The sequence below is a fragment of the Mixophyes fleayi genome, chromosome 1 (genome assembly GCF_038048845.1).
Source record: "Mixophyes fleayi isolate aMixFle1 chromosome 1, aMixFle1.hap1, whole genome shotgun sequence".
NCBI classification, from domain to species: domain Eukaryota; kingdom Metazoa; phylum Chordata; class Amphibia; order Anura; family Limnodynastidae; genus Mixophyes; species Mixophyes fleayi.
In genome coordinates, this window is record NC_134402.1 from 6,979,956 (window position 1) to 7,006,572 (window position 26,617).

A 26,617-nucleotide genomic window follows, 5' to 3' on the forward strand; every position below is an offset into this window, starting at 1 on the left:
CAATAACAAGTTAGATATTTACTTAGGGTAGATAACACACATGCAGGAACACTAATGATGTAAATTACTAGTGTAGAAAAGTTGGGAAAGTGATTTATGTGCAACGGACTCTTAATAGAGTTTTTAAAAATGTATTAAAGACTTATATCATCTACACATCTAAAGATAATTATATATATATATATATATATATATATATATATATATATATATATATATATTATGTCCAAGTTCTTGCTTTAAGTCTTAATATCCCACATATATCCCATTACTTTACCACTGAAGCTCAGAGGGAACAGATGTCTTTAGGATTATATTACTAACATATCATGTGTCTAATCATCACTAACAGATGTTGTTATGAGAGTTAATATATGTAAATAATATGCCTAGAAAACAATTACCAGTTCTTATTCAAACATCAATTATTATAAGAACACAGAGCACATAAATGTGTTTCTAAATGTAGATATAGAACATCAAGTGAAATGTAATCTGATAGTATTATGATAGAACAACATAAGGAGCAATATAAGCCAGTTACCAGTAATTAAGTAATTAGGTAATAAGGTGTTTAGTCTTGTGAACACCTGTAAGTCGTGTAATCAATGTTCCAGCAGATGTGTTTTATGTCCAATATTACTTGTTCTGTTGCTTTGTTTCTGTGTGTGTGACTTTCAGCTGATTTACTGGGATGAATGTCATTATTGGCATCTGTGACCCCTTTTCTTCTCCTCTCACTGTAAATATTGAACAGAAATACTTATTTAGATGATCAGCTATAGTCTTGTTTGCTGCCATCTATCTTATAATATTACTTCCCTCCCTTTGTTCTCCTTTCATATGTCTAAAAACATTTATCCTCTTGTTTGCTCGCTGTGTCATTTCTCTATAGTCTGAGCCTTGGCAAATGTGATTTGTTTTGTGGCCTCCATCTGCCTACCTAGATACACTATGTTATCTTTATTCTTCTGAGTCAGCTTATAGTTCTTAAAAATTATCTGTTTTGCTTTTAAAAAACTTCTCCCCATTTGAAAACCAATTTGACTTTCTTTTCCTTATGTTTATTCCAACCAGCGGTACACAAAGATTTGTTCCTTCTAAAACTATACAGTTTAACTTTTCCTACTGTTCCTGCGCTCCATTCAGATGTCTCCACTCTGCCCAAGCATCACATATTTTTCCATTTCTACAAAGTCAGTGTGAATCTCCATAATATAAACCAACTGGGACCATTTTGGTCACTTCTGTTTATGTTAAGCTAAGTATCTATTCCTTTATTAGTCCCTATAGGGAAAGACACAAGGATGTGTTATTTTTATTACCATAAACTCCAACAGAGCCATTAAAGAGGGCTCAGATACCAACAAGGTATTAACACACAGATTGATCACACCTGAGAGAAATATAACAACCATTAAAGTCCCCTATTTATGTTATGTTGAGGGGCGTAAATAGCATTGTAATCATCCTTTCTTAATAGATCAAGAGAAACTTGAAACAGTTTATATCAGTTTATACAACATAGGTGCATGTAAGCAAAATATATAGCAATACAAAAGCTATATAAAGTATTAAACACCCAGTCAACTTAGTTAAAAAGATGATTAAATAATTATCATTGCATTTAATTATTTTTGCCATGGGTGTCAATAGTTTCAAGGTAAGTTTGATTAACATTTAGCGTCAATGTTAGTATGACATTACTATGTTACAGTAAACACTGCAAAGCACATTAAGACAATTATACAATTAAAATGCAAAATATGTTGTATGGACTAATGAACATATTTATAGAAACCTTTGAAACAATATACTTTGACAAGAGAGGCCCTAAAACTGAACGCACCTAAAACTGAACGCACTTAAACTCAATGGGCCTGAGTCATTACAGCACGCTTACAGTGCGCAGCGTACATACGTACTAAAACATACGTACCTGTCCGCTGCGAATGCCCGATGTCCACAAGATGCGAAACGTCACATACGCTGCTTAAAGGCATCAAGAGTAACAGTTGTTATGTTATGTGCACATGTGTTGTCACGCTGCCCCATCTGCAGCCCTCTGTCACGCTGCCCCCCTCTGCTGCCCGCTGTCCCCCTTCGCTGTCACACTGTCCCCCTCCGCTGTCACACTGTCCCCCTCTGCTGCCTGCTGTCCCCCCCCGCTGTCACACTGTCCCCCTCTGCTGCCACCTGTCCCCCTCTGCTGCCACCTGTCCCCCTCCGCTGCCACACTGTCCCCCTCTGCTGCCACCTGTCCCCCTCCGCTGTCACCCTGTCCCCCTCCACTGTCACCCTGTCCCCCTCCGCTTCCACACTGTCCCCCTCCGGTGCCACCTGTCCCCCTCCGCTGTCACCCTGTCCCCCTCCGCTGCCACACTGTCCCCCTCCGCTTCCACACTGTCCCCCTCCGCTGCCACACTGTCACCCTCTGCTGCCACCTGTCACCCTGTCCCCCTCTGCTGTCACCCTGTCCCCCTCCGCTGTCCACTGTCCCCCTGCGCTTCCACACTGTCCCCCTCCGCTGCCACACTGTCCCCCTCCAGTGCCACCATCCTTTTCACTCTGCCCCACGCCAGACATAAAAAAAAGAGAAGACAGAAACTTACCAATCAGCGCGGCGCCGGGACCCAGCAGCCTCCTCTCTCCCACAGCTGTCACTGAATATAGACGTCAGTGACAAGCTGCTGCGGGGGAGAGGAGGCTGCTGGGTCCCGGCGCCGCGCTGATTGGTAAGTTTCTGTCTTCTCTTTTTTTTATGTCTGGCTCGCGGCACCCCAGTGACAGTGCCGCGCCACCCCTGGGAGCCGCGGCGCACACTTTGGGAACTGCCGGAATACAGTAATAATCAGAAGTATAATACTGTTTGTTTATTTACTTTGGCAGTATATTTTTTGACGTTTTTTCATTGTAAATTTTGCCAATAGGCTGCTAAGCAGACGCTCAACTCCCTGGATACAATTTCAATCCAACCTCTTCTTTACCAGCCTGCACACAAGACAAGAAGTGGAGGGAACTGGTTCCCCATTGAGGATACTTAGGATGACCTCTGGTTTTGTACAGTGTGACCATGGGAAGTATAAACAGTTTTTCATGTCAACTTGTTTATGCTTTAATAAAACATTGGCAAAACTCCCAGTACTTACTTTCTTCCATCAGCACCTGTTGCTGGTCTGCTGGTTTGGTTGGTGTCCTGAATAGGAGTGGTGACATTGTGTAAGAGTTGGCTCCCGCTGCTTCTTCCACCTGGGCCAGCTCCTCTTCCTAAGCTGCGTCCTCCTCCTCCTGGGCCAGCTCCTCTTCCTGAGCCACCGGCCCCTGGACAACCTCCTCTTCCTTCTGGGCCATTTGCTCATTGCAGTTGTGGTGGCGTTTGGCGTTCTGTTGAAAATAGGATTTGTTATATTAGTTTATATTTTTTTTGGTGTCCAACATACACAGAAATGCAGATAATGGTAGCTTGCAATGTGAAATATCCAACACCATAGATGTTCCATAAATAAAATGCTGAATGTTGTAGAAATCGGAAATACTGTTCTTGGGACCACAGTTATGAGCATTAATAGTTTTTTAGTTACTGACATCAAGAATGGTCTGTCCCTTTGTGTATTTTGCTGTGCAGTTACTCACAGAGCAGACATTTGCCATTTATGGGGCATGGCAGTTACAGTTTCTTATTGTTAATATACTATTAAGTAGTATATTCCTATTAATGTAACACTACATGCAAATCAAATGAATGGATAGTAAATCAAGTCATAGCAAAGGTCGTTATAAATGTTAACTGGCACCTAATAAACTGTACTAAATCAAGCAAAATAAGTACAAGAAAGGAATAAATACTGTAGACAGTAGGAATGGACACAAAAGAGGCCTTTGCAAACATGTTTTGAGTGTGTTAGGCCACTTGCCTATAACACTGTCATTTTGAGTGAACCTACGTACAACTATCTCTGCCCTCAATTCTTCGAGAAGGTTAGGCTGCCTTCTCCGCAAAATGCTCTATCGGCGTTGCAATCGCACAATAGTGCAAGAACTGCCCAATTGGAGCCGCACACACCTGCGGACGGCCCCTCATGCATTAACTTTGTCTTCATTCGTGACATACCGAGCCGGTAGTTGAAAGCAACAGTCAGGTTTTGCTTTCAGCACCCGCAGCTTGATACGAGAGAACGATTCAGGTTGCATATTTGCAAGTGAATATGAGTTATTTAAACATCCTGCACATCTATTGGCCACCCGGAATCAGGTAGAGTGAGAGCAGACAGGCGTCCATCCACAGCACCTAGGAGAAGTGTGGGGGCTGCGCTTGATAGTGTCAAGGTGTCAAGGTTTTTAGGATAATTTAATCTTTCTTCATCCTTATTTTGACAATTGTCACACAGGTGGCAAGACTTTAAACATAGACTTAAGGACAAGTTGAGTGACAGCCGCAGGCATGCTTAAAGGACAGGCGGTGGTCCACTGGCCCACTAGAACTCACTTCACTTGAGACCAGGGCAATGGCCTGTTTTGATGAGGAGATGGTGTAAGGGGTGGGCCTAATTGACACCGGATATAGCCCACCCGTCACAGAGCCTATCACACCACCAGGTACATTAAATTTATATATTACATTATTGTTTTCGGATTGTTTGTTTTTTTCCCTTAACTAGCAGAAGCTAAAATCATACATTTATGTGGGTCAATACAGTCAGAATTAATGAAACAACATTTTTACCCCACACTCACAAACATACACACACATATTTGTATTGTAATCTATCTTTACACAGTGGCATATGATTTAACATGGTGATACCTTTTTTAGGGGGTCTCCCTTTCATTCTAGGTGCCAATACAGCTACAGGTGATTTCAAAGATGAGCTGGTGGAGGAGCCACGTGATGTGGAAGAGCATCAGGTGGCTAAGGAACCAGAAGTCAGTGGACGGGAATCCCTGAATGGCTGCTATCACAGTATTTGGAAAATCAATGAATCAATTCAGATAAACACCACTGAAATTTCTACAACCCTCACCCATATGGAGAACAATGTGGATCTTAACCTAACTTCAATAAACAAAATGCTCTAAGTACACTTGTTGCTCTGACACTGGAGAGTGTTATAGTGAAGACTAAATAGTGGGGAAGTTAGAATTCCCCGCCTCCTCCTCAGGTCACGTGATCGCCGCAGCGCTACCTGGAAGTACAGCTCTGGAGCGATGCCACGATCAGACAGACCTGACAGGAATGCATGGAACGAAAACCAGGTTGAGTGGGTTGAGGAGGGAGTGGGAAGAGAAGAAATGGTAAGGTGTTTGTAGATAAAGATTCTTTAGAAGCTTATAGGTGTAGGGGAAGAGAGATAGGGCAGTAGTCACAGAGAGAGCCAGGGCCAAGGGGAGAGAGGACAAGATAAGGGAACAGGGGAGGGCTGGCAAATTTTAGCCCGGGGGGGCAAGACATGGACTCATCAGTCTATTAGAAACATTTTAAAATAAAAAAAAATTGCAGGTGGCCCAATGACCCGGCCTAAGGTACCCACTATGGGACTATGATTGCATTATACTCTGTGAGATTGTCCGAATGTTCAACTAATCTACAACAAAAAAGGAAGACATCACTGAATCTCTTAGATTTAATGAATTTGAAAAAGTGGGTGAGAACTAAAAAATCACAAAAACACCAAATTTAAGAAAAGGATCTAGCAATATAATGTAAAATCAACAGACAAAAAAAAATATGGTTTATCATAAAACATCCAGTACACTGAGCTCTCACAAAAAACAAAAAACGGTGACTTTTTTTGCAATACAGGAAGTAGAGCAAAAGTCAAGATTTTCAATGTTAGACTATTCCAAATTTGTCATTGTTTATTCTTATTCTTTCATGCAATACTCAGTGGTGGTTCTCCATTTGCATGTCAAATTGCAGCTCAAGAGTTCTAAAACTTTTAAAGATGTAACCCCTCAAACCCCCTGCCCCCCTCTCTCAAAATTAACATGGAAGAGTCTGAAATATTAGAGTCAGCTTTAATATAAGTGTACAACTGTGCCCTTATAATAATAGCAAAAAAAGAAAGTAAAAAAATGTCCAGTGAGCTAATTTGGTTCTGCTATGTTATGGCTGAAGATAATAAAATATCAACCATAGTATCAGGACACTCTGTTCTCCTTCACAGTCGCACAAGCATTCAGCAGGGAGAGTTACAGCAATGGAGCCAACAACAAAGCTACACTCACAGGTAGACCATTGTATCATCAAGGTAAAAAGACAAAAACTTGTGCCTCTAGAAGTCAATTCAAGTTAAAAATATGCTTAAGAAACCTGTCATTTTAATTACACCCCTGTACAGTACCATACCATAGAATAGGTATGGCCGACGTTGGTCCATTACATAGACATATGATGGGATTCTACTCTACAATTGTCACTGCTTTCAATACACACTTACCCTGCAGGGAATACCTTGAGACACATATCGATGGGACTCAAAAATGAGCAGTTTGTCATTATAGCTGTCAAAGTTAAGTTGTCAAGTGATAACAATAAAAGAATGGTGAAACCTCAAGCTCTTATGGTCTTCTTACATAGTAGGTGAGTGATAAAAATAAAAATAAATAATACTTATATTCAATAGAATTCAGATTCTTCTTTGCAGGAAGTCACTCCCCATATGGATGATCATGTAAAATAAAACAAATCACAAAAAAACATAGCGTGATACTGGAAGCATAAACTTCCCAAAATAATAAAATCCAAATAAACAACAATGTGAGTTGTCAAGTGACCAGTGAGATCCAGGTTCATACGGCTGGAGAGTCAGTGAACACACAGGTGGGTGATGCAAAATACTCTTAGCTTATTAAAAACAAGTCTATATATATGTGTGTATATATATATATATATACATGCTACTGCATCAGCGTATCGTTATCATCCATGCAAATCATAAGACATGTATTAACAAGTAACAAAATATAGCTGCAGGCTAAACTGGTTTAAACAGGATATAACTGTTATGGGTGTCAGTTTTCATCATTACATTCCTTTGAGCGAATGACAAAAGTTTTAATTCTTTCAATTCCCCTCTTCTTGCTCAAAACCTGAACCTATCTGCCTCATCACAAATAATTGGTCCATATATATATATATATATATATATATATATATATATCACAATTTCAGAACCCTAGTGAATTCCAAATCGTGGGTTCCATGATCCATTAGGACTACTATATCGGTTACCAATCATATATACATGCCCCTCCCCCTCTAATCAACTTTCCTTCTGACCCTCATATCTAATTTGTACACCCATATTCAGCTTACTTGCAATATCCTGTTTGACATTTTAAGCAGTTACTGATTAATAGCTGCATGCAGTAATTAACTCCTAACTATCTTAAATCTAGAGACAATCTAGTTGATTACAAGTTTTGCTTATTTTCTGCTGTTAAATACAGTTAAGATGTGGAGGGATGAGGAGACAGACAACAAAGGTAAAAGGTAGATGCAATTATAATTAGGATAAATTGCCAATACTCAACATACCGGACATTAGCAGACCTACCTACAGGTCATGTATAGCATTCATTAGCTTTAACATAGCTAATTGCAAATGTAAAAACAAAAAAGTTAATTTGTAAAGTTTTTTAAAACACATATTATTCTTGTAGATGACCATCACAGTGCAGACAGGTATACAGTCCTGCAGGTTGCAATTGATGACAATCAGAACAATGTGTACTGCTGGTCCAGGATGAAGTTCCTGACATGAGTCCTACTAGGGCGTCAGTTGGAGTTCTGGTTGTTTTTTTCTTTTGAGAACAGCACTTTGTTGTCTTTAGTTTTTTTTATCAATTAAGTTCCTAATTTTACTGTAATGAAACAAACAAGTATTATCACTAATATATGAGTCAATGATTGTAAGATATCTGAAAAGATGGCTGGATACCACCCACCAATCCCTTTAAACCAGTTTGCTGGAATTAACCACGAGAACCATCCTCCATCCAAGATATGCTCAAGACTTATTTTTTTTCCTAATCTCTTCTTTAAGTTCCTTTACCTTTTTAACATGTTCATATATAGGTTCAAAAAAATTATCTGCTACATAGGAACAGCATACAGGACCTACTATTTGGCACATTCTACCCTAGGGTGCTGTTAAATAATCCAATGCCAGTTGATGGTGTCGCTATATTTTAATATGATATTGCAAAGTAATGGTCTGAATGTTTAAGACCTCTAAAATTCCATCAGTTACACTTTCAAAAAATTTGGCTAAACTTTGCATATTATGGGCGTTTTGTACTGATCCTCTAAACATGGATAAGGTAGTCCCATTTTTATACACCATGGTTGATATATCAAATCATGTGCATGTTCCTTCTGAAGTGCTCTCTTATGAATCATATGGAATGGGCTATGTTTTAAATCTATGTTCTTTTTAATCCATGTCGCAGTGACTAGTCTTGGTAGACTACAGGATCCCTGACCTCCAACTGGTAAAAAACCCATATGCTCGATGACCACAAACATAATAATATCTTTCTGGTAACTGTTGTTGTCCTCCACTTATAATATCAGAGGCATGCCACAGTAGTGCAGTACTACATCTTGTCCAGTTTCTATTGATTGGTAGTGCTAATTCATCCCAAATTACTGGTAGAACCAGATATGGCTGTCAGACGCCGTCCCCGCTGATCCCCTGTCAGACGGGGACAGACGTCTGACTTCCGCTGCGGCTTCCGGCTGGCGGTGTTGTCGGGCGCATGCGCCCTGCTTCTGTCCCGTTGCTAGGCAACGGGATGCTAATTCTCTCCATCGTGCCGCCCCCTGAGCCTACCAATCAGCGGTACCTTGCCTCTATTTAAACCTGGCTCTGGCGCCATTAGGGTCCAAGAGTAACAGGTTTCCTGTTCAGTGTTCCTGGTTCTCCTGCTCTGGTTCTCCTAGTGTGCTTCTTCTCCTGCTCTTCGCTGTGACCCGGCTTGGCGACTATCCCGTTTTCTGTGTGACCCATATTGTATTGCGACCTCGGCTTGATTGACTACTCCTTCGGATTCCCCTTGGTACCGTATATTCCTGATTGGCTCGACCCGGACCGTCTGACCCTTCTACGCTACACCGGCAACTGGCTAGTAGGACCGCGACCTGCGTACCCTGTGCAGCGAATTCCAAACCTCCTTGCGGGGGTCCCTGGCGAACACCAGGGGTACATTAGACTCCGCACCTGCTAGTTCAGTAGCGCTAATACCGGTTAGTGTTTGCTCTATTATACTCCTCAGAAAGCCTGCGGCCTGACAATGGCATAGTCTTTGATGTTATGGGGGAATGAGTACAGATCCAACAATCAGATAAATTCAACATTTGCATGTATATGCACCATTAAAAAATTGTTTACCCATTCGGAATTCAATAATTTATGCAGTTCTTTTTTGGTGCGATTAGGGACTACATGAGTGTCATTAGTGCTCCTCTCAAATGTATAGGGGTCAATTAGCAGATAAGAAGTGTGATTCCTGCACAAAGAATAATGCTACCTAGAATATATATCCATAATATTTGACCAGACCTAGGCCCCTGTGAATTGTGATCACCCATTTCTTATGTTATTTAATAAAATGTAAAAAATGTGAACTAAGACTTTATAGTTCCACCATACTACTCTTATGTATTTTCTTGCAATGAGATGCTTGGATCCAGGAATCTCGTAAAGTCACCTTGACAGATGTTGGTGTGGTGAGTAGAACCTGATATGGCCCTTCGAACTGGGGAACCAATCCTTTTCGCACGTGCTTCTTTATGCACACCCAGTCACCTGATTTCAGGCTTTGAGTCTCATTGGACAGATTAGAGTCTAGAATAGAAACATATATCCTGTGGTGTATTCGTGTTAGTTCTTGTTGCAATTGTATTACTTACTCAGTTAAATCTGCATGTTTATGCTACAATTGCTGAGGAAAGTAACATCTTGTCCTAGCAGGAGTTCCAAAAAGGATTTCGTAAGTAGTTAAAACGTGCTTCTCAGTGGAACTATTTCTTATCGAGAACAGAGCCAGTGGGAGACGTTCCAGTCACTTTTTCTGGGTCTCAGCCATTAATTTCTGTAACTTTAATATAATAGTATAATTTAGTCTTTTTACCTTGCCACTGCATTATGGGTTATAGGGGGTGTGCACAGTCTGAGAGATGCTTAGATTTGCTAATATGTATTCTAGTATTTCTCCAGATAAGTGACTTCCCCGTCACTCTCTGGGATGCATATCTGCAAACTGCTTCTGACATTAATTTTTTTACGTAATACCAGAAACTTTGCTTTTTTCTCCTTTTGTTCAGATTAATTTTTTTTCTACAGTTCTAGTATTTTCTGTCCTACAGGCCCAAGCTTCAAGCTACCCGAAAAGACGTCCACATACACTTGTACATACTCATATCCTGCAATTTTGGGTAACTGTATGAAATCAATCTGTAGTCTTTGAAAGGGATAATGATCTTTGATAATGGTTTTAGCAGGCACCGGGACGGTTTTACAAGTTATGTAAAGCACATATGGTACAGCTTGCAGAATAAGCTTATGCTGCCTGGCTGAAGCCTGGTGCTATCCAGTACTTGTCTAGGGCATTTCCCATCATGGCCCTTGAAATGTGTACCTTGCCATGCCATTATAGGGTATAGTGAAGAGGGAAGGCAATAGCAATGAGCAACCGCCCATTCCCCCTCCGTTTCCTATGACCCCAGTTTTCCCCATTCTGTCTTCTCTTTTACAGAAGCCTTTTTCTGCATTTGCTTTAGTATGTCAAGATCAAATGTCTTAATTGTCACATTTAATATATTATCGACACCGGGTTTTAAAGCAGCTTCCTTGACTGCTTGATCTGCAAGTGCATTTCCTTTAACTTCTAGAGTATTGTCTCAAGTGTGTGCTCTCACCTTCACCATAGCCACCTGCCTAGGTAACTGCAGAGCAGCAAATAAAGATAAAATGCAATCAGCATGTTTAATTGGTTTCCCTGAGGATCCCATAAAGACTCTACTTTTCCAGATGGGGCCATAGTCTTCAGTTACCCCAAATACTAACTGGGGGGTAAATGTATTAAATGCTGATTTCTGCAAGTCGTTGGAAATCGGCGACTTTGCAGGGGAAATTTAAAGCGACAATAGCTGGTAAAGAATCATTTATATCCTCTCTCTCATTTTCTTCTTGCACAACATCCCATTCTCCTTTCTTATTCCCCTCAGTGAACCATTCTGAGACAGTTGGGATTTTATTGTCATGCCTGAGGATCTGTCTGTACCCAGACTGGGTGGTGTCTCTAGAGTTAGGCTGGTGACTAGATACACAAAGCTGGGTGGCCTGATTTTGCTCCTATGCATGAAAATGTAAGGACTGGTACAGGTGGTGATATATTAACAGAGGAAACCAGGCAGGAACTGGATTGCTGAACCAGACTGTAACTGGAATGTTGGAACCGGAACAAGTCTGGAATGCGGGGACTGGAATGGAATTGAAATGTTTGGACTGGAATGCTAGAGCTGGAACGTAACCAGAATGTTTGATTAGGAATGCTGGAACCGGAACCTAACCGCACTGGTGCTGGAATGCAAACTGCACTGTCTGAGCTGGAACGATAGAAAGACTGCAGACTGCTGGGAACCAGGTTGGCCTTTGGAAATACAACCTTGCACTTTCAACAGATAAGGGCTCCAGCTACCCCTTTTATAGTAGTTGTTGTTCCCTAATTGGAGACTGCGGCCAGCTGGGCTCAAGCAGTACTCTGAGTTGCTGAGATTGATCAGGTGACTATATCCAAAATGACAGCTCCTGGGAACTGGAGGGTAACCTGGAGTGGAGGCTGCTATATACTGATTGGCTGAGAGGAATCATATGACCAAATCAAAGATGGCAGCACCCTAACCCTGATTTTGGAGGGATCTCTGGAGTGGAGACAGACTGAGCAGCATTTTGCAGAGAGGACTGAAACCAGCAGAGCCTGAGGACGCAGAGACAACCTGGAAAGACAGTGGAAAAACCCTAACCCTAATATGTGAGGATTGGGCACAATAGCGCTGTCTATTACCATCCTTTTGCTAACTTCCGATGCTCATGGACCATACTGTAAGAGACTAACTCACCTGATTTGGACTTCTTTTGGATTGGGAACAGAGGTATGTTCCAGGGAAAGCAACAGGGTCTCAAAACCCCAACCTGCACCCAGTCTTGTATTTGTCTACCTATTGCCTCATTCTGGTCTTTGTTAAGAGGGTATTGTTTCATACGTAGGGTCTGTACATTTGGCTTAAGTTGGATAGAGAGTGGGGTGACAGGTAGGATGCCTATATCTACCATACTGGTGGTCCACAACTCATCAGGGACCTGTGCTAGGACATAGTTAATTTCCGTGGCTGTAAGCCATGTGCATGTATGTAATGTATAGAGTTACATGAACGCGTCATAGGCAAGTTGTTGATGTACCCCTGCCCCTGTAGAGATGGTTATTTTCCCTTCTTTGTAAACTATAGCTGTTTCCAGTGCAGATAGCAGATCAGACCCAAGTAAATTAACCTGGCAACTTTCTAATACCTGTACCTGTGCTACCACAGCTCTACCAGAAAGTAGTTGTTTTGATAAGGGTTTGGCCTTTCTTAAAAAAGTAGTGGTGTCAATAAAGCCTTCTGCATTTATGTGGTGCTTCATTATCAATTTTTCAGGAATTTGTCCTGCCCTAATTACTGTCTTGGCTGCCCCAATATTCACTAGTCAGAGCACAGTCACTTTTTGTTCTATTTTAATAGGTATGGTACACTGGGGCACTTAATTATTAGGTAAAACCACAGGTAGAGTAGGTACCTGGGGGCCCTTTTCCTATTGTGTATTGGGTCCTGCACTAGGACCTGTGGGCTCCACAAGTGCCAGTGAAGGACAGTTTCTCTTCATGTGACAATGATGGTGGCAATGAAGCAGAGGGCTTTTCTTTTTGCCACCTCTGAGGTAGGTTTCCATTGTTTCTGTCTACTCCTGATCCAATTGGTGAAGTCCCAGTTGCCATGTTTGTCTGTGTTTATGAAGCAGACAGGTTAGGGAATAGGCTTGTTGCATTTTTCTGCCAAGTCCTTTTGATTCTGCTTGATTGCTCTCAAAATTGTGAGGAATGTAGTGGGCTCATAGGATCGTGGCTCAGGCCGACTTTGGTATAATTATTACTTAATTTTACGGTCTAGCTCATTAAGCAAGGAACTTTTAAAGATGTGTCCCGGACCATATCTAGAGTGTATCCCTGATCTGCATGTCTGCAGAGTACTCAATCATAATAAGTTTGTTTTTCTTTGTTAGCTGGGTCATGTTCTATTAACCCCTCACACTTTATTTGGCATTTTTTTTGTAGCCATTGTTCACTAGATGTCAATGTTTTCTAAACATTTACATTAGCAGGAACCTCTTGGCCTGTTATTGCAACCCTGGCTACACCTTGCGCTGTAGAGTCTCCTGCTGAGGCTCAAATAACCTCATCTAAATCTATTCAAGTGGCACTATAGACAGTATGTAATTTTTTATGAACTGCCATTGGTTCGTTTCTTATGTCAGGGATATCTTTAACTATGGCCACTAATTCAGTTGTACTCAAAGGCTTATTCCAGGTGGTATTAATTTCTGCTCTTCCCTCTCTTCTTGTTTGTGTCATTATGGGAAACATGCCAGTGGGCAATACTTCCTTATATGAAGGGGTTGGCGTTGAGGACTCTATTTCGGGGTCTTGTATTTTACCTGGCCTTTTATACCGGCATTTGTAACAGTTTTTGTTGTTCCAATTGTGGGTATTCGGACATCCACATGGCCAAGCTAATTTCTTGGGCTGGGTACTTTAAAGTCTGTCCAAGTACGTGAGATTATTTCTTCCTGATTGATTAGCTTTTGAACATGGTGGCCAGGATAGGACCCATTTTGCCTGACACTAAGACATATTGTGTCTCCTGGGTCATTGCACTATCCACAACTTAAACATCCCCAATTACTATATTTTCTATGTTCTGTTTCTTAAGATTGGTTTGGGATCATCTGGTTGTGACTGTTCCTTGACTGTAAGGTCCATACAGCACATCTGTTCTTCCTTTTCAATTAATTCCATTTCATATACCAATCTTTCTGCAGTTTCATGCCGCTGATCAACCGGTTTTTACAGGTCTTTAGCTGATGACTATCTGTATTCCCCATAGTCAAAAACCTTTGACTATGCTCAAAATCTGGGATCTAGAAAGTCACCTGAAATTATACTATGAGCCGATAATTTAACCTCTGTCAATATTCCTTCCCAAATACTCCCTATATCTTTTGTCAGTGGCATGAAATGACAGCTAAGTGGTATGAAAACAACAGACCCTATTTGATATGGGGCACCAGGAATAATCTGGCACCAAAAGTTTGAACTTTTATCCAATAAGACTGTGCATATATAGGCCTCAGTCTCTACAATATGCAGTCTGATTGTCTACAGGAATAATCTAGTTGTTGTGCATCCCTTTCTTGTCCTTATTCCTCTCCAATATACTATGATTTTGAAAATTAGTACTATAAGTACTACTAATTACAAAGATCCCTAAGTACAATGAATTTCTACCCCCTTAAAATCAGTCGGACAGCTATGACTAGAATTCATAAGGACAGGCAAGACAATCCCCTGACTCCAGACGCCTCACTTGGGTAAAACGGAGAACTGCAGGGGTCCATGACCAAACTCAAGGGGCAGCTTTATATACCGGCACTTCTTTCTGTTGATTTTGGCAGTGACAATCAAATATATGCCCACAGAGTCAGGGGCGTGTAGGACAGACTGCCGAATAAAGCCAGGGTAGTCTTCACTCTGAGGTTCAATATTACAGTCTAAAAATCCAATATTCAACCTCTTTTCATATATTCACAGAGTCACTCAATCATATGCCTAATAACAATTAAAGTACATAGAAAAAAAAATCTGATCACTGAGACTTACGATATCCAAGTTTTGCTCAAACACGGACTGACTCAGGAGGACAGAAAAGCGTTTGTTTTGAGCAAAGATTCTACTCACTGCGATTGCGATTTTGGTTAGTCTGTCATCCGGTGTCCAAAACATCTGCTGTCCGTGCGTGATGAAGATCTGGACATCTCGGTGGAACCTCAAGTAGTGTCAAAGTTAAATTGTCAAGTGACCAGTGAAATTGAGGTTCATACGGTTGGAGAATCAGTGAACACACAGGTGGATGTTATATATATATATATATATATATATATATATAAAGTGTTCAAGTAATATAGGCATATTGATACTGCGCAAGCGTATCGTCCATACAAATTATAAGACCTTGTCTTACTAGGTGACAAAATACAGCTGTCGGCTAAACTGGTTTAAATAGGATATAACTATTATGGTTAAAGCTTTTTATTTCGACATTCTTTTGAACAAATAACAAAAGTTTCAACTCTTTCACAGCCAAATGCTAAGAATATTAAGTTGAAGTGGGCAGCGCCAAGTTTGGGGTGGGATCATATAAGGGTAACTTAGATAAGGAGTTAAAGTAGAAATATAAATGCTATCATTTTAAGTAGTTATGTCATGCTGCTGGTCAGTGGGCAGCTTTGTGTATCAGCGTTGACCCCACTAGAAATAACCAGCAACAAAGTTTGCCTCAAGAAGATACTAAACTATTAATAAGCTTTGTGTGTTTGCTGTCATTGAAATATATGGGCCGAATCTGAGTGTTGTCTGAAATTTTGTTATGGGAATTAAAAGTTATAAAACACACACTCCCAGAAGGTATAGTTATTTTGTTTTTGTTGTATTCATAATAGTGCAATAATTAAGAAAGTCTCAAATGTCCATTGTTTTTGCACATTTCTTCTAATCAACCTCTGGGGAACTGAGCAAACTCCATTAAAAATCACTCTCCGTTTTAAAGAGATTCATGTGAGATGCAGAGATCGTGCGTGAGGCATGTTCCAATTTCTATAGTTCAAAGTTGCGCTCACATTTGATTTTTGTATATCTATTATTGACTTTATGACTTTCTAGTAACAACAGCTAAAGTGTATTGTGCTATGGGAGTTTACCTGAGAAATGTAAGTAGAGAGAAAACAGGGGTTTGTGTGTAAGATGTATGATATAGCAAAGAGCAATGTCACACATAGTTGTGTTTAGTAACTTAACATGACAACACACGCAATGATTACATAAATTTTAATCAAATTATCTCTTCACAAATAATATTTAATTGAACGGTTTGTGCACATAGAGAGCAACCCAAAGCTTTTAAATGGGATATATTGATATATGCAACTGAAGTACCTGGACACAGACTCAAACCACTTAACTTAACCCCTCCTACTGATAGTATTCAGTGTGACTGATATAGTATATGAAGCCCTGTAGTCTATTTACATTGCTTAATAGATATCTCCATTTGGATTGTGCCATGATAGAAGATCCCCACTTGATTTTTAAAGAGGAAAACAACAGTTGTTTGTATTAAATTTGATTGAACTTGTATTTTTATTTTTCATTTGTGTCTGTATGTCATAATATTTTACATGGTAAATGTGACTTTATTAGTTATCTTTCTAATGTATATGACAATTTTATTAGAGTATTATATTGCTTACAAAAAGGGTAATATCAATTTATTGAATAACCTAAGGATAAGGTGTTTTTTTTTGACAATGGATTTGAAATTTACATAGCCAGACGAATGTAGACAAAACCTATTAATAGTCAGTCAGGAAATATGATGATGGGAGGAAATACATTGCTTTAAGGGAAGAATTGAATCCTCTGGAGAGCTCTGATGCCTTAGACTGCTGGGGATGTTGTATTAACATCAGCTGCAGTAATATTTGCAGCTTAAAATAGGCATAATAATTTCTATGCCATCAACTGCTAGTTATAGGACAGCTGAAAGAACCAATGAGACAATGGTCCCATTGGAAATTATCTACTGATATTGAGACAACCAGTAGGACAAATAATGTACTTATGTATGTAAAGTAACTACAGTGAGAAGCATTCTATTGTTATAATGTATAACAAAATAATGGATTCTTGCACATTATAAAACACTGGTAGCCTTCACCAATATAAAGGACACAGGTGGATGATAAAATATTTTTTTATACCAGTGACAATTGAAAAGTAACAAACAGAGATTTGAACAACAAAATGAGGAAATAAAACTAGATATAATGAATGCATTATATAACATAGGGGGGCACCTGCCATTTTAAATACACAGTTATTATTTTTCACTACCTTCACAGCACTTCCTTAGTTTTTAATTACTTCGCGACTAGTGATTATTCAGGAACAAATGGGAATTTATTTCTTGTTTTAAATAATTCTAATGAAGGACTAAGTTTTCAATGATGATAGAAGCAACTCACGGAGTGCCCCATGCATGACATATTCCTTTTCCTCTTTGAGCCTTTGTATAGCTATTACTAAGGGCTAGATTTACTAAGCTGCGGGTTTGAAAAAGTGGGGATGTTGCCTATAGCAACCAATCAGATTCTAGCTGTCATTTTGTAGAATGTACTAAATAAATGACAGCTAGAATCTGATTGGTTGCTATAGGCAACATCCCCACTTTTTCAAACCTGCAGCTTAGTAAATCTAGCCCTAAGTGTCTTGTTTGCACCACCCGGATTTTAATTAAGGATGTTTACTGAACCCCATGTTTTGGTTTTGGATTTGGTTTGGATTTGTATTAACTTCGTGTTTTGGTTTTGGCCAAACCGCCCTCACGTGTTTTGGTTTTAGTTTTGATCTGTATTTTATTTTATTTTAAAAAATTGCTAAAATCGCATAACTTGGCTCTTTTTTGGTTCCTACATTATTTATTAACCTCAATAACATTAATTTCCAGTCATTTCCAGTCAATTTTTGTTAAGTGAAACAGTAGGAATTTTTTTCAATCACCGGCGGAGTAGCGGCATAAGGTCAGACGCATGCGCACAACCATCCACTGGAAGACCGAGACTTGCGCCCGGCAGCAGGACGCTCGAGCATCCCCACGGTAACCAGCCTCACACAGATGGGAGGCATCAAGGTATACGGAAGACCACTGCAGCTTTTTTTAGCCTGCTTAACCAAGGGTAAGTCCCACTACCAGCCTCCATTACTGTTTTTTTCTAATGGACATATCTGCCTTACTTCTCAAATAAGGACCTATTTCAAGACTGTTTATTACCCTAGAGAAATGGCCACACTGCCAATCACTTGAATCAGTGGACTATGACTTGATAGCCCTAGAAGCAGTGCTCTACTTGCCTAACATCCAATTACAGGGTTATTGTATTTGTGGCTACTTCTGCCCTGAACATTGTCACTATTTACATATCTCTGCATATATAATCTACCGATTTCAGCACCATTACAGTGCTTGCATGTAACATTCTTTATTTCTGCTTTATATGTGGAATTGACTATAAGACACTTGTATACAATTATTTTAATTAAATTGTATAGTCACTTTATAGAGTTGCAACTCTTTTACCTATTGTTAACTACAATAAATTTTTATTTCCTATGCCGCCTTTGTCTATGCGCCCAGGGATTACTACTGTTTCCCTTTCATTGAGGGTTGAGCTAGCCTTCATTTCCCCTTTTCCCCCTTTCCCTGATCCCAAGAGGCTGCATACCATCAACACTATATCATAGGGAGCGCTGAACTAACACTCTACCTCAATTTTTGTTAAGTGACAAGAACACTGCTACCCCTCCTGTTTCTGTGTGAGCAATGGCACTGAGCAATGGCACTGGATACTGGAGAGTGACAAGAACACTGCTATCCCTGTTTCTGTGTGAGCAATTGTTCTGGATCTGCTGGGGAGGGAAGTACTTCTGGAATCCAAAACCTGCAAGATCCTATGAGGCAGAGTTGCCGCTTTGCCTCGATTCAGATCTGAGGAAGCAGGAAAGTACCGAGCCGGCTCAGCGTGGTGCTCAGATGTGCACAGTTCGGGGGGGGGTTCAGTTTTTGGAAAACAGAGCCAGCGCATCTCTAATTCTAATATTGCTCATATATAGAACTAACCAGGTATGTGATGACCTGGTATGCTGGTATTTTGCATGTATGGATCTAGATATCTGACAAGGCACATAAATGTGTGGAGCGAGATGACAGCATTTGTGTGGGACCAGATGTTTGCCCCATTTCATGAGAAGGGGGTCGAAGGTAGCTAGGTATATGTTGGTTGACATATGCTGTGGTCCACATGTACGTCATGTGACCCTCATTTATGAGTCACACATGCTGCTATCTTATGAAATCACAAGACAGACAGGAGAAGCCAAGTTGTCAGACTCATCCAGAACCTCAGACAACCATTAATCTTCACAACATCAGGTAAGTGAATCTTTGGGGGCCAAAAAGTTGTTTCACTGGGACCTGAACTACTTCTAGTTTGTGGAAGCATCTGTTACAAGCAGAGAGTAAATGTACAGATTGATGTACACAGGGTGGACACTTCAAGTACATGTCATAAATGAGGATCATAATTTCATAAATGTTTAATAAAAACAGCTATGCTATCTCTCCTAACTGTAGTGATTTCAGCAGGACAATCCAGATTCGTGGAGCTCAAAAGGGGTAGGTCTTGTGGTAAAATGCGTGGGTTTTAGTACCAAAGTGTACAGGTTTTCATGGATCAAGACAGGGTTTGGGTAGATTGGGGTGTGGTTTATTTTACATGTTTGTAAATTAGGAGGTATGCTATACTGTATTCCTGATACAAAATAATGTGGTCTACACATCGCCAAAAAAAGAAACAAGCAGATAAATTTGGGCTGGCCCACTCAAGAGGATGGAATGTAAGCTAAAGGCTATCTATTAGAAACACACACATCGATCTTATATACTGTCACGAGCAGCGGCGGCCGCAGGCACTGCCGCGACTCACTGCCCCTGGTTCTCGACCGTCGCTATGACGACCGGGACTTCACATCCGGTTTCACGGTTCCGACCATTGCCAGGGCAACGGCCGGACGCCAAAACCACTGCTATCCCGCCCCGGCCACTCAGTTCAGCCGGGCATGCGCAATACAGCCTGTGGGCTAATTAGGGCTTTAATGTAATTAGCTGTGCCCTGTGTGTTGTTGCAGGGCAATAGCCTGATTGGTTGGCTCCAGTGTAAAAGGCAGGGAGGGCTTAGCCTCCCTGCCGGTATAGCGTTCTGTCCCAGTACTGCTGCCTGCTCCTGTGCTATTGTGTGGTGTTTAACCTTACATTGATTACCTGTGTATGACCATTGCCTGTCCCTGGATTCTGAACCTGGCCTGTGACCCCGACTTATTGCCTATCCCTGGATTTTGAACCTGGCCTGTGACCCCGACTTATTGCCTATCTCTGGATTTTGAACCTTGCCTGTGACCCCGACCTATTCCCTGTACCCGGATTCCGAACTGTTGCCGGTGACCTTGCTGGTACCTAACATCTCTTCCGGTGCTCCGTCCAGTCCGCAGATCTCTGGCCTGCCTCCCCTCTATGGCTATCTCCTGTACCTGTGCGCAGCCGTGTGAGTATAAACTTATACTACCTTGAGTTTAAGTCCTGGGGCATCTGAGTACCTGTGAGCAAAACCAGTCTCTACGGGAAAGGCGGCTGCTATAGGTGAAGACCTCTGCTACTAGTTCTATAAGTTTATGCTGCACGGATTGCCGTAGCAGATACTCTGCATTATAAAAAGGAATGCTAGTTTATTCACTTCATTGCATCTTAAGATATAGATTTGCGTCATCAGGTGGGTGGAGCATTTGGATCTAGACCCACCAATCTCAGCAAACTGAGTAGGGGAGGTATAATGATACAATTCATGTCATTATGTCCAAAACAAAACAACTCGGGTGGTTGGGACTTGATGATGCAATTTACAGCTTGCCCCCTGCCTTGCTGCAGGTAAGCTCTCTCAGGAGTCCTGAGAATCCTGGACATTACGAGATTCTAGGCAACTATGAATAAAATGTTTTTTAGAAAAACTCCATCAAAAATAGGAATATAATGTGCGCACCATAACCATGACCTAAAACATGTATGCAATAAGGATGTGACTACATATAACAAATAAAAAGAAAATTATACTTCAAAGTTGTGATATTTTTATTGCACTTTGTATTAAAAACAAACAATATTATTGGCATATAATGCAATTAATGTTAAGCTGGACAACTCTCAATGTAGACGTCTTATTGTATCCCTCTTTACTATGTTTTGCTCTATATATTTCTTACCTCAACATTATCTCCTTTAAATTTCTAGGAATTTTATTTAATATTACATTGGATTTGTGCAGCTTCAAATTGTTTGAGAGTGTTTTTAATTATATAAGAATTGTAAAAAGTAACAACAATTTTGGGTAAATTTAAGGTACTGCTAATGAAAGACATGAAGAACATGTGCACACAACAGTTTACAGATTAGTTTACAGAAATTGCTTTTGACATGTAAAATGAAATCAGCACACGTTTTACAATTCCATCTTGTCTTCAGTATGCACAGGTGAAGACATTGTATACACATAATATTGATTCCACCAATCTCACAACAAGCTTTGTTAAGGAGTTCATCATCATTGGGTTCTCAAGTCTCCAGGGATTCCACATTTCATTATTCTGCATTTTTCTTTCCATCTATCTTTTCACAATCACGGGTAATGGCATCATATTCCTCCTTGTCATGCTGGATCAAAAGCTACACACACCAATGTATGTCTTTGTCAGCAACCTATCCTTCTTGGACATGAGTTCTGCAACTGTGACCATCCCCAAGATGCTCAGCAAGTTCTCAATGAATATTGATACCATTTCCTATATGGGCTGCTTCCTTCAGATGTACTTCTTTGTGTCTTTGCAGGCTGTTGAATGTTTTCTTCTGTCTGTAATGGCCTATGATCGTTATCTAGCTATCTGTTCTCCTCTTCATTACCATAACATCATGTCCAGACAGTTATACATTCTCCTGACTATGGTGTCATGGATATTGGGATTTTCATCAACAATTGCAATGGTAGTATTAGCTCATAAATTGCCTTTTTGTGGCCCAAATATCATTCACCATTATTACTGTGATCACCCACCTTTACTTCAGTTGGCTTGTGCAGACACCTCGCTCAATGTCATTGTTGGTTCCTCGCTTAGTGCTATTATTCTTCTAATCTGCTTCACTCTAATTGTAGTATCATATGTTAAAATAATCAAATCTGTTCTTCAAATAGTTTCATCAGAAGGACGCAGGAAAACATTTTCCACTTGTGCCTCTCATTTTTCAGTGGTGAACATGTATTTTCTACCTTTGATCTTTATGTACATTAGACCAACACCCTCCTACTCATCTGATATAGACTCACTGGTGGCAATGTTTTATACAGTATTAACCCCCATGCTGAACCCAGTTGTGTACAGTCTGAGAAATAAAGATATAAAGCATTCTTTCAGAAAACAAATACATTGTATGTGGGATATCCAGAAATGATCAATTCAAGTAAACACAAGTTTTCCACCCACAGGGGTTGAATAATGAGATGAAAATATTCAGATGGAAAGTGGACTTTAGCCATTAAAGCAAAGCAATGTTGTAACAAATATTTGTTGCTTTTAAGTTTCATAGTGTTAAATGTGATTTTTTGTTAAGGCCTTTGTTCAGCCATTTATTGTAACTTGCATAGAAATATGATTTGCTAAAAGAGATTATTCATTTTTCTGCTGATTTGCAGTTTTACAAGATGTAAGCCCATGGCCTTGAGGTTAAGCTGACATGGAGAACACCTTCATGTTCAGCTCGTAGTGTGGGAGCTGTTAATGTTTTACATTGCATACATGAGATGAACCTCCAGCTCCCCTTGAGATAAGAATAATAGGCTCATCTGTCCTTTGTCGAAGTCAGCAAATTGGATAAAGTCATCTCAATTAATATCAAGCAAACTTGATTGTCTTTGTCTGAAATTATGCGTAGAGCACGCTGCGGCGTGGAAGGGCGTATCCAGCCGCAACACGTGACAATAACAGTTTTTACACTTTTGTATACATTCGCACAAACACACACATTTGTAAATAGTACACATTAATCGTAGTTGCAACACATAGTTATTTATGTCAAAATATAGTAGTGTTTATATGTAACATTATAAGTTATATGCATATTAGTGATACATATGGTTGAGGTTAAAGGAAACATGTCATGTCTGATATCATATTGATCCCCTTTACATCAGCAGCTGTCCGGTGCATTCGGCGAAGAGATCGCACATTGCATACTCTAGTTATTGATGTTAGGGAATAAACCTTTAATATGATGCTGACTGTAAAATGCTAATGGACTGGTTGTAATTAGAGTTTTGGCGGGAAGAATAGAGCTCATCCCCTGGAGAGATGACCCCCACCTTTGGATTCCTTAGATTGAACCAGCCTATGATCTGCAACCCCCTGGACCTTCCTGAAGCCTGGACCAATAGAAGCAAACCATACCATCTGCATTGTTTCACTGTATTTCTGTTTGCATATAAGCAGGAGCTTTTCATGTAGTGTTCAGACATCTTGTCCACAGACTTCAGGACTGAATGACTGTTCACTGGATCCATAGCACCTGCGATAAGTAACGGCTGTACTTACTATTATTTCGCTTGAATTATTCTGCTACTTTTTGAGAATAAATATTTGTGCGTTGGAAACACAAATCGAGATCCGACAATCGTTATTGGATAGCGACAAAACGTGCATAACAATTTGGGGGCTCGCGGCAGAGGTTTCGTTGCTGGACAATACGCAAGACCAACGGATTTCAGTTCCCCAATAAAGGGTGGAGACGCGTCATATATGGGTAAGAACGCGATGTGTTCAAAACCTGAATTTTACTTTGTGTTGTGAAACCGAATGTCCGTTTTGCATTATCTAAGGTGTGCTAACTTGAATCTAGGGACAAAAGAGAAAAACTGTTTCTTTTTATTGTCATATTGCGTTTTAACTGTATTGCATTGCTTAGCGTATGTGTACCTCCTGCTTTGCGTATGTGAACTTCCGGACATTTCATGAGAGATTGTAAAAAGGAGAGACACAATACACATAAGGGTGGGTCACATAAGTATCTTCCAAAGAGGAATTCACATAGACAAGAGGACTCATACCTGCCCGCACACGTTATAGCAGAAAATACCGTGTGGGAAAGTGATAGTCAGCACTAGGGGTCAGGTCATACCTGTAGTCTACAGCCAGTGAGGTTAACTGAGAGTCAGAGAGAAGAACCAACAATGATAGTTGACATAGCTGGTAGGAAACAAACATTTCTTGTAGATACAGGGGTGGCCAGATCTGTGATAACCTCTCCTTTCAATCTACAGGTAACCAGTAAAACTATTCCAGCTATGGGGGTAACGGGAAGAGTGTTACATTATCCTTTAACTAAACCCACAGAAGTTACTATCGGGGCCCCTGCATACTAAGCATTCATTTCTCTTAGCTGCAGCAGCTCCTACTAACTTGCTAGGGAGAGACTTGTTATGTAAAATGGGATGTGTCATATACTGTAGCCCAGATGGTGTGTTCTTAGATATACCAAAGAAGGTCGCGCATGAGGTACAGGATATATTGGACACCCCTCAAAGGTTAATGTTACACTCTACCGTTATAGAACAAAGTCCATCTCAAGTAAAGGGGATGTGGCTGGAAATACCGGGTTCCCTATGGAGCAGAGATGGACAGGACACTGGATTAATGGCAAACGTAGTTCCTGTGATGGTAAATCTAAAAAGTGGTAGGATAGCTCTAAATATCCCACGCTATCCATTAAAACCGGAGGTGGAACTAGGGGTATATCCTGTTATTGAGAGGCAGTTACAACAAGGGATTTTCATTCGTACATCCAGCGCAGCAAATAGTCCCATTTTCCCTGTGAAGAAGAGTGGGGGGAGGGGCTATAGATTAGTCCAGGTCTGAAGGGGAATTAATAAAGTTGTTGAGAGCCAATTCCCCGTAGTGCCCAATCCAGCTGTCATCCTCATGCAGATTCTACCGTCTGCTAGTCACTTTACTGTCATTGATCTATGTTCTGCTTTCTTCTCAGTCCCTCTTCACCCTGACTGCCAATACCTTTTTGCATTCTCCTACCGGGGGGGTGCAATATACATGGACCAAACTTCCCCAGGGGTTCATTGACAGCCCCAGTATTTTCTCTCAAGCCTTACATGACTGTTTACAAACTTTCCAGCTGTCACGGGCACTAGGAGTTTTACCCAGAATTCACCAGGTGTAGCTACACTTACCAGAAGTGCGGACCTCTGGGTAGTGTAGTGAATCAGTGGAACCATACAGTAGAATAGAGGAAAGGAATGTCAATAGTATAAATGCTGAGTCTTGGCATCGTGGAACTGTGATAGTACAGCAGTTTAGTAAACAGGATAAATTGAGGAAAGAGTCCAAATGCCTTAGCACGCAGGTAGCATATAGCAGGCCAGTACTTGATAACTGGGTAGCGTTAGGCAAAGACCAATCAACAATATAGTAGAAGAGTCAGCGACTTGCAGCTACAATACAGAGGCACTTGTAGACTTTAGTCCAACTAATAGGTACCATACAGAGTAGTAGCTATATCCCAAGGAAACATGAATGGTCTACAGCTGGTAAGTTTCACCACGGATATGTAGAGAAGACTTGTCCAGCGCAGAATAGCGTGAGTGGTCTGCAATTGGCAAGGGTTACCACTGATGTGAAGGGAAGACTTGTCCAGGCTCAGACATGGAACGGAGTAACGTGAGTGGTCTGCAATATACAAGTATTACCACTGATGTGTAGAGAAGACTTGTCCAGGTGCAGGCGTGGAATGGAGTAACATGAGTGGTCTGCAATAGGCAAGTTGTACCACTGATGTATAGAGGAAACTTGTCCAGGAGCAGGCAGGTAACGGAGGTAGCGAGAGTAGTCTGCAGCGGGTAAGTTCTACTACCGATGTGGAGAGGAGACTTGTCCAGAAGCAGGCAAATAACAGAGGTAGCGAGAGTAGTCTGCAGCGGGTAAGTTCTGCTACCGATGTGAAGAGAAGACTTGTCCAGAAGCAGGCAGGTAACGGAGGTAGCGAGAGTAGTCTGCAGCAGGTAAGTTCTACTACCGATGTGGAAAGGAGACTTTTCCAGGAGCAGACAGGTAATGGAGGTAGCGAGAGTAGTCTGCAGCGGGTAAGTTCTACTACCGATGTGGAGAGGAGACTTGTCCAGGAGCAGGTAGGTAACGGAGGTAGTGAGAGTAGTCTGCAGCCGGTAAGTTCTACTACCGATGTGGAGAGGAGACTTGTCCAGAGCAAACGGATAACACGAGCAGAAACAGGAAACACCTCAGAATCTCAAGGAATGAGAACCAAGAACAGGCAAAGGTAATAGGGCAACAGGTGCCTTAAGTACTGAGAGGTGATTAATTAACAAATGAGACTAGAGGCAAGGTATTAACAGTTCAGGGTTTCAGCACATGCGCAATCTTAGTCAAGATGGTGGACGGCCGCGGCTCAGGAGAGGCGCCGGCAGGAGCGAGAGAGACCCATGTCCCAACCTAGAGGCACTAACAGTCCGGTGAGTGACACCAGGCTAGCAATGGGTCTGTTCTAATTCAATATGTGGACGATTTGTTG

At 40.8% G+C, this 26,617-nt stretch overlaps 1 protein-coding gene across 1 annotated transcript in view; it reads left to right on the plus strand.

The window, feature by feature from the left end:
• Window positions 1-22,480, plus strand: part of LOC142110965 (olfactory receptor 6N1-like) — a 104,727-nt gene extending 82,247 nt beyond the window's left edge. The window contains exons 3-4 of the mRNA XM_075193788.1: window positions 4,835-4,923; window positions 21,500-22,480. Of these exons, the coding sequence (XP_075049889.1) occupies window positions 4,835-4,923; window positions 21,500-22,480 (1,070 nt within the window). The remainder of the gene's footprint in view (window positions 1-4,834; window positions 4,924-21,499) is intronic.
• Window positions 22,481-26,617: the final 4,137 nt, after the last annotated feature.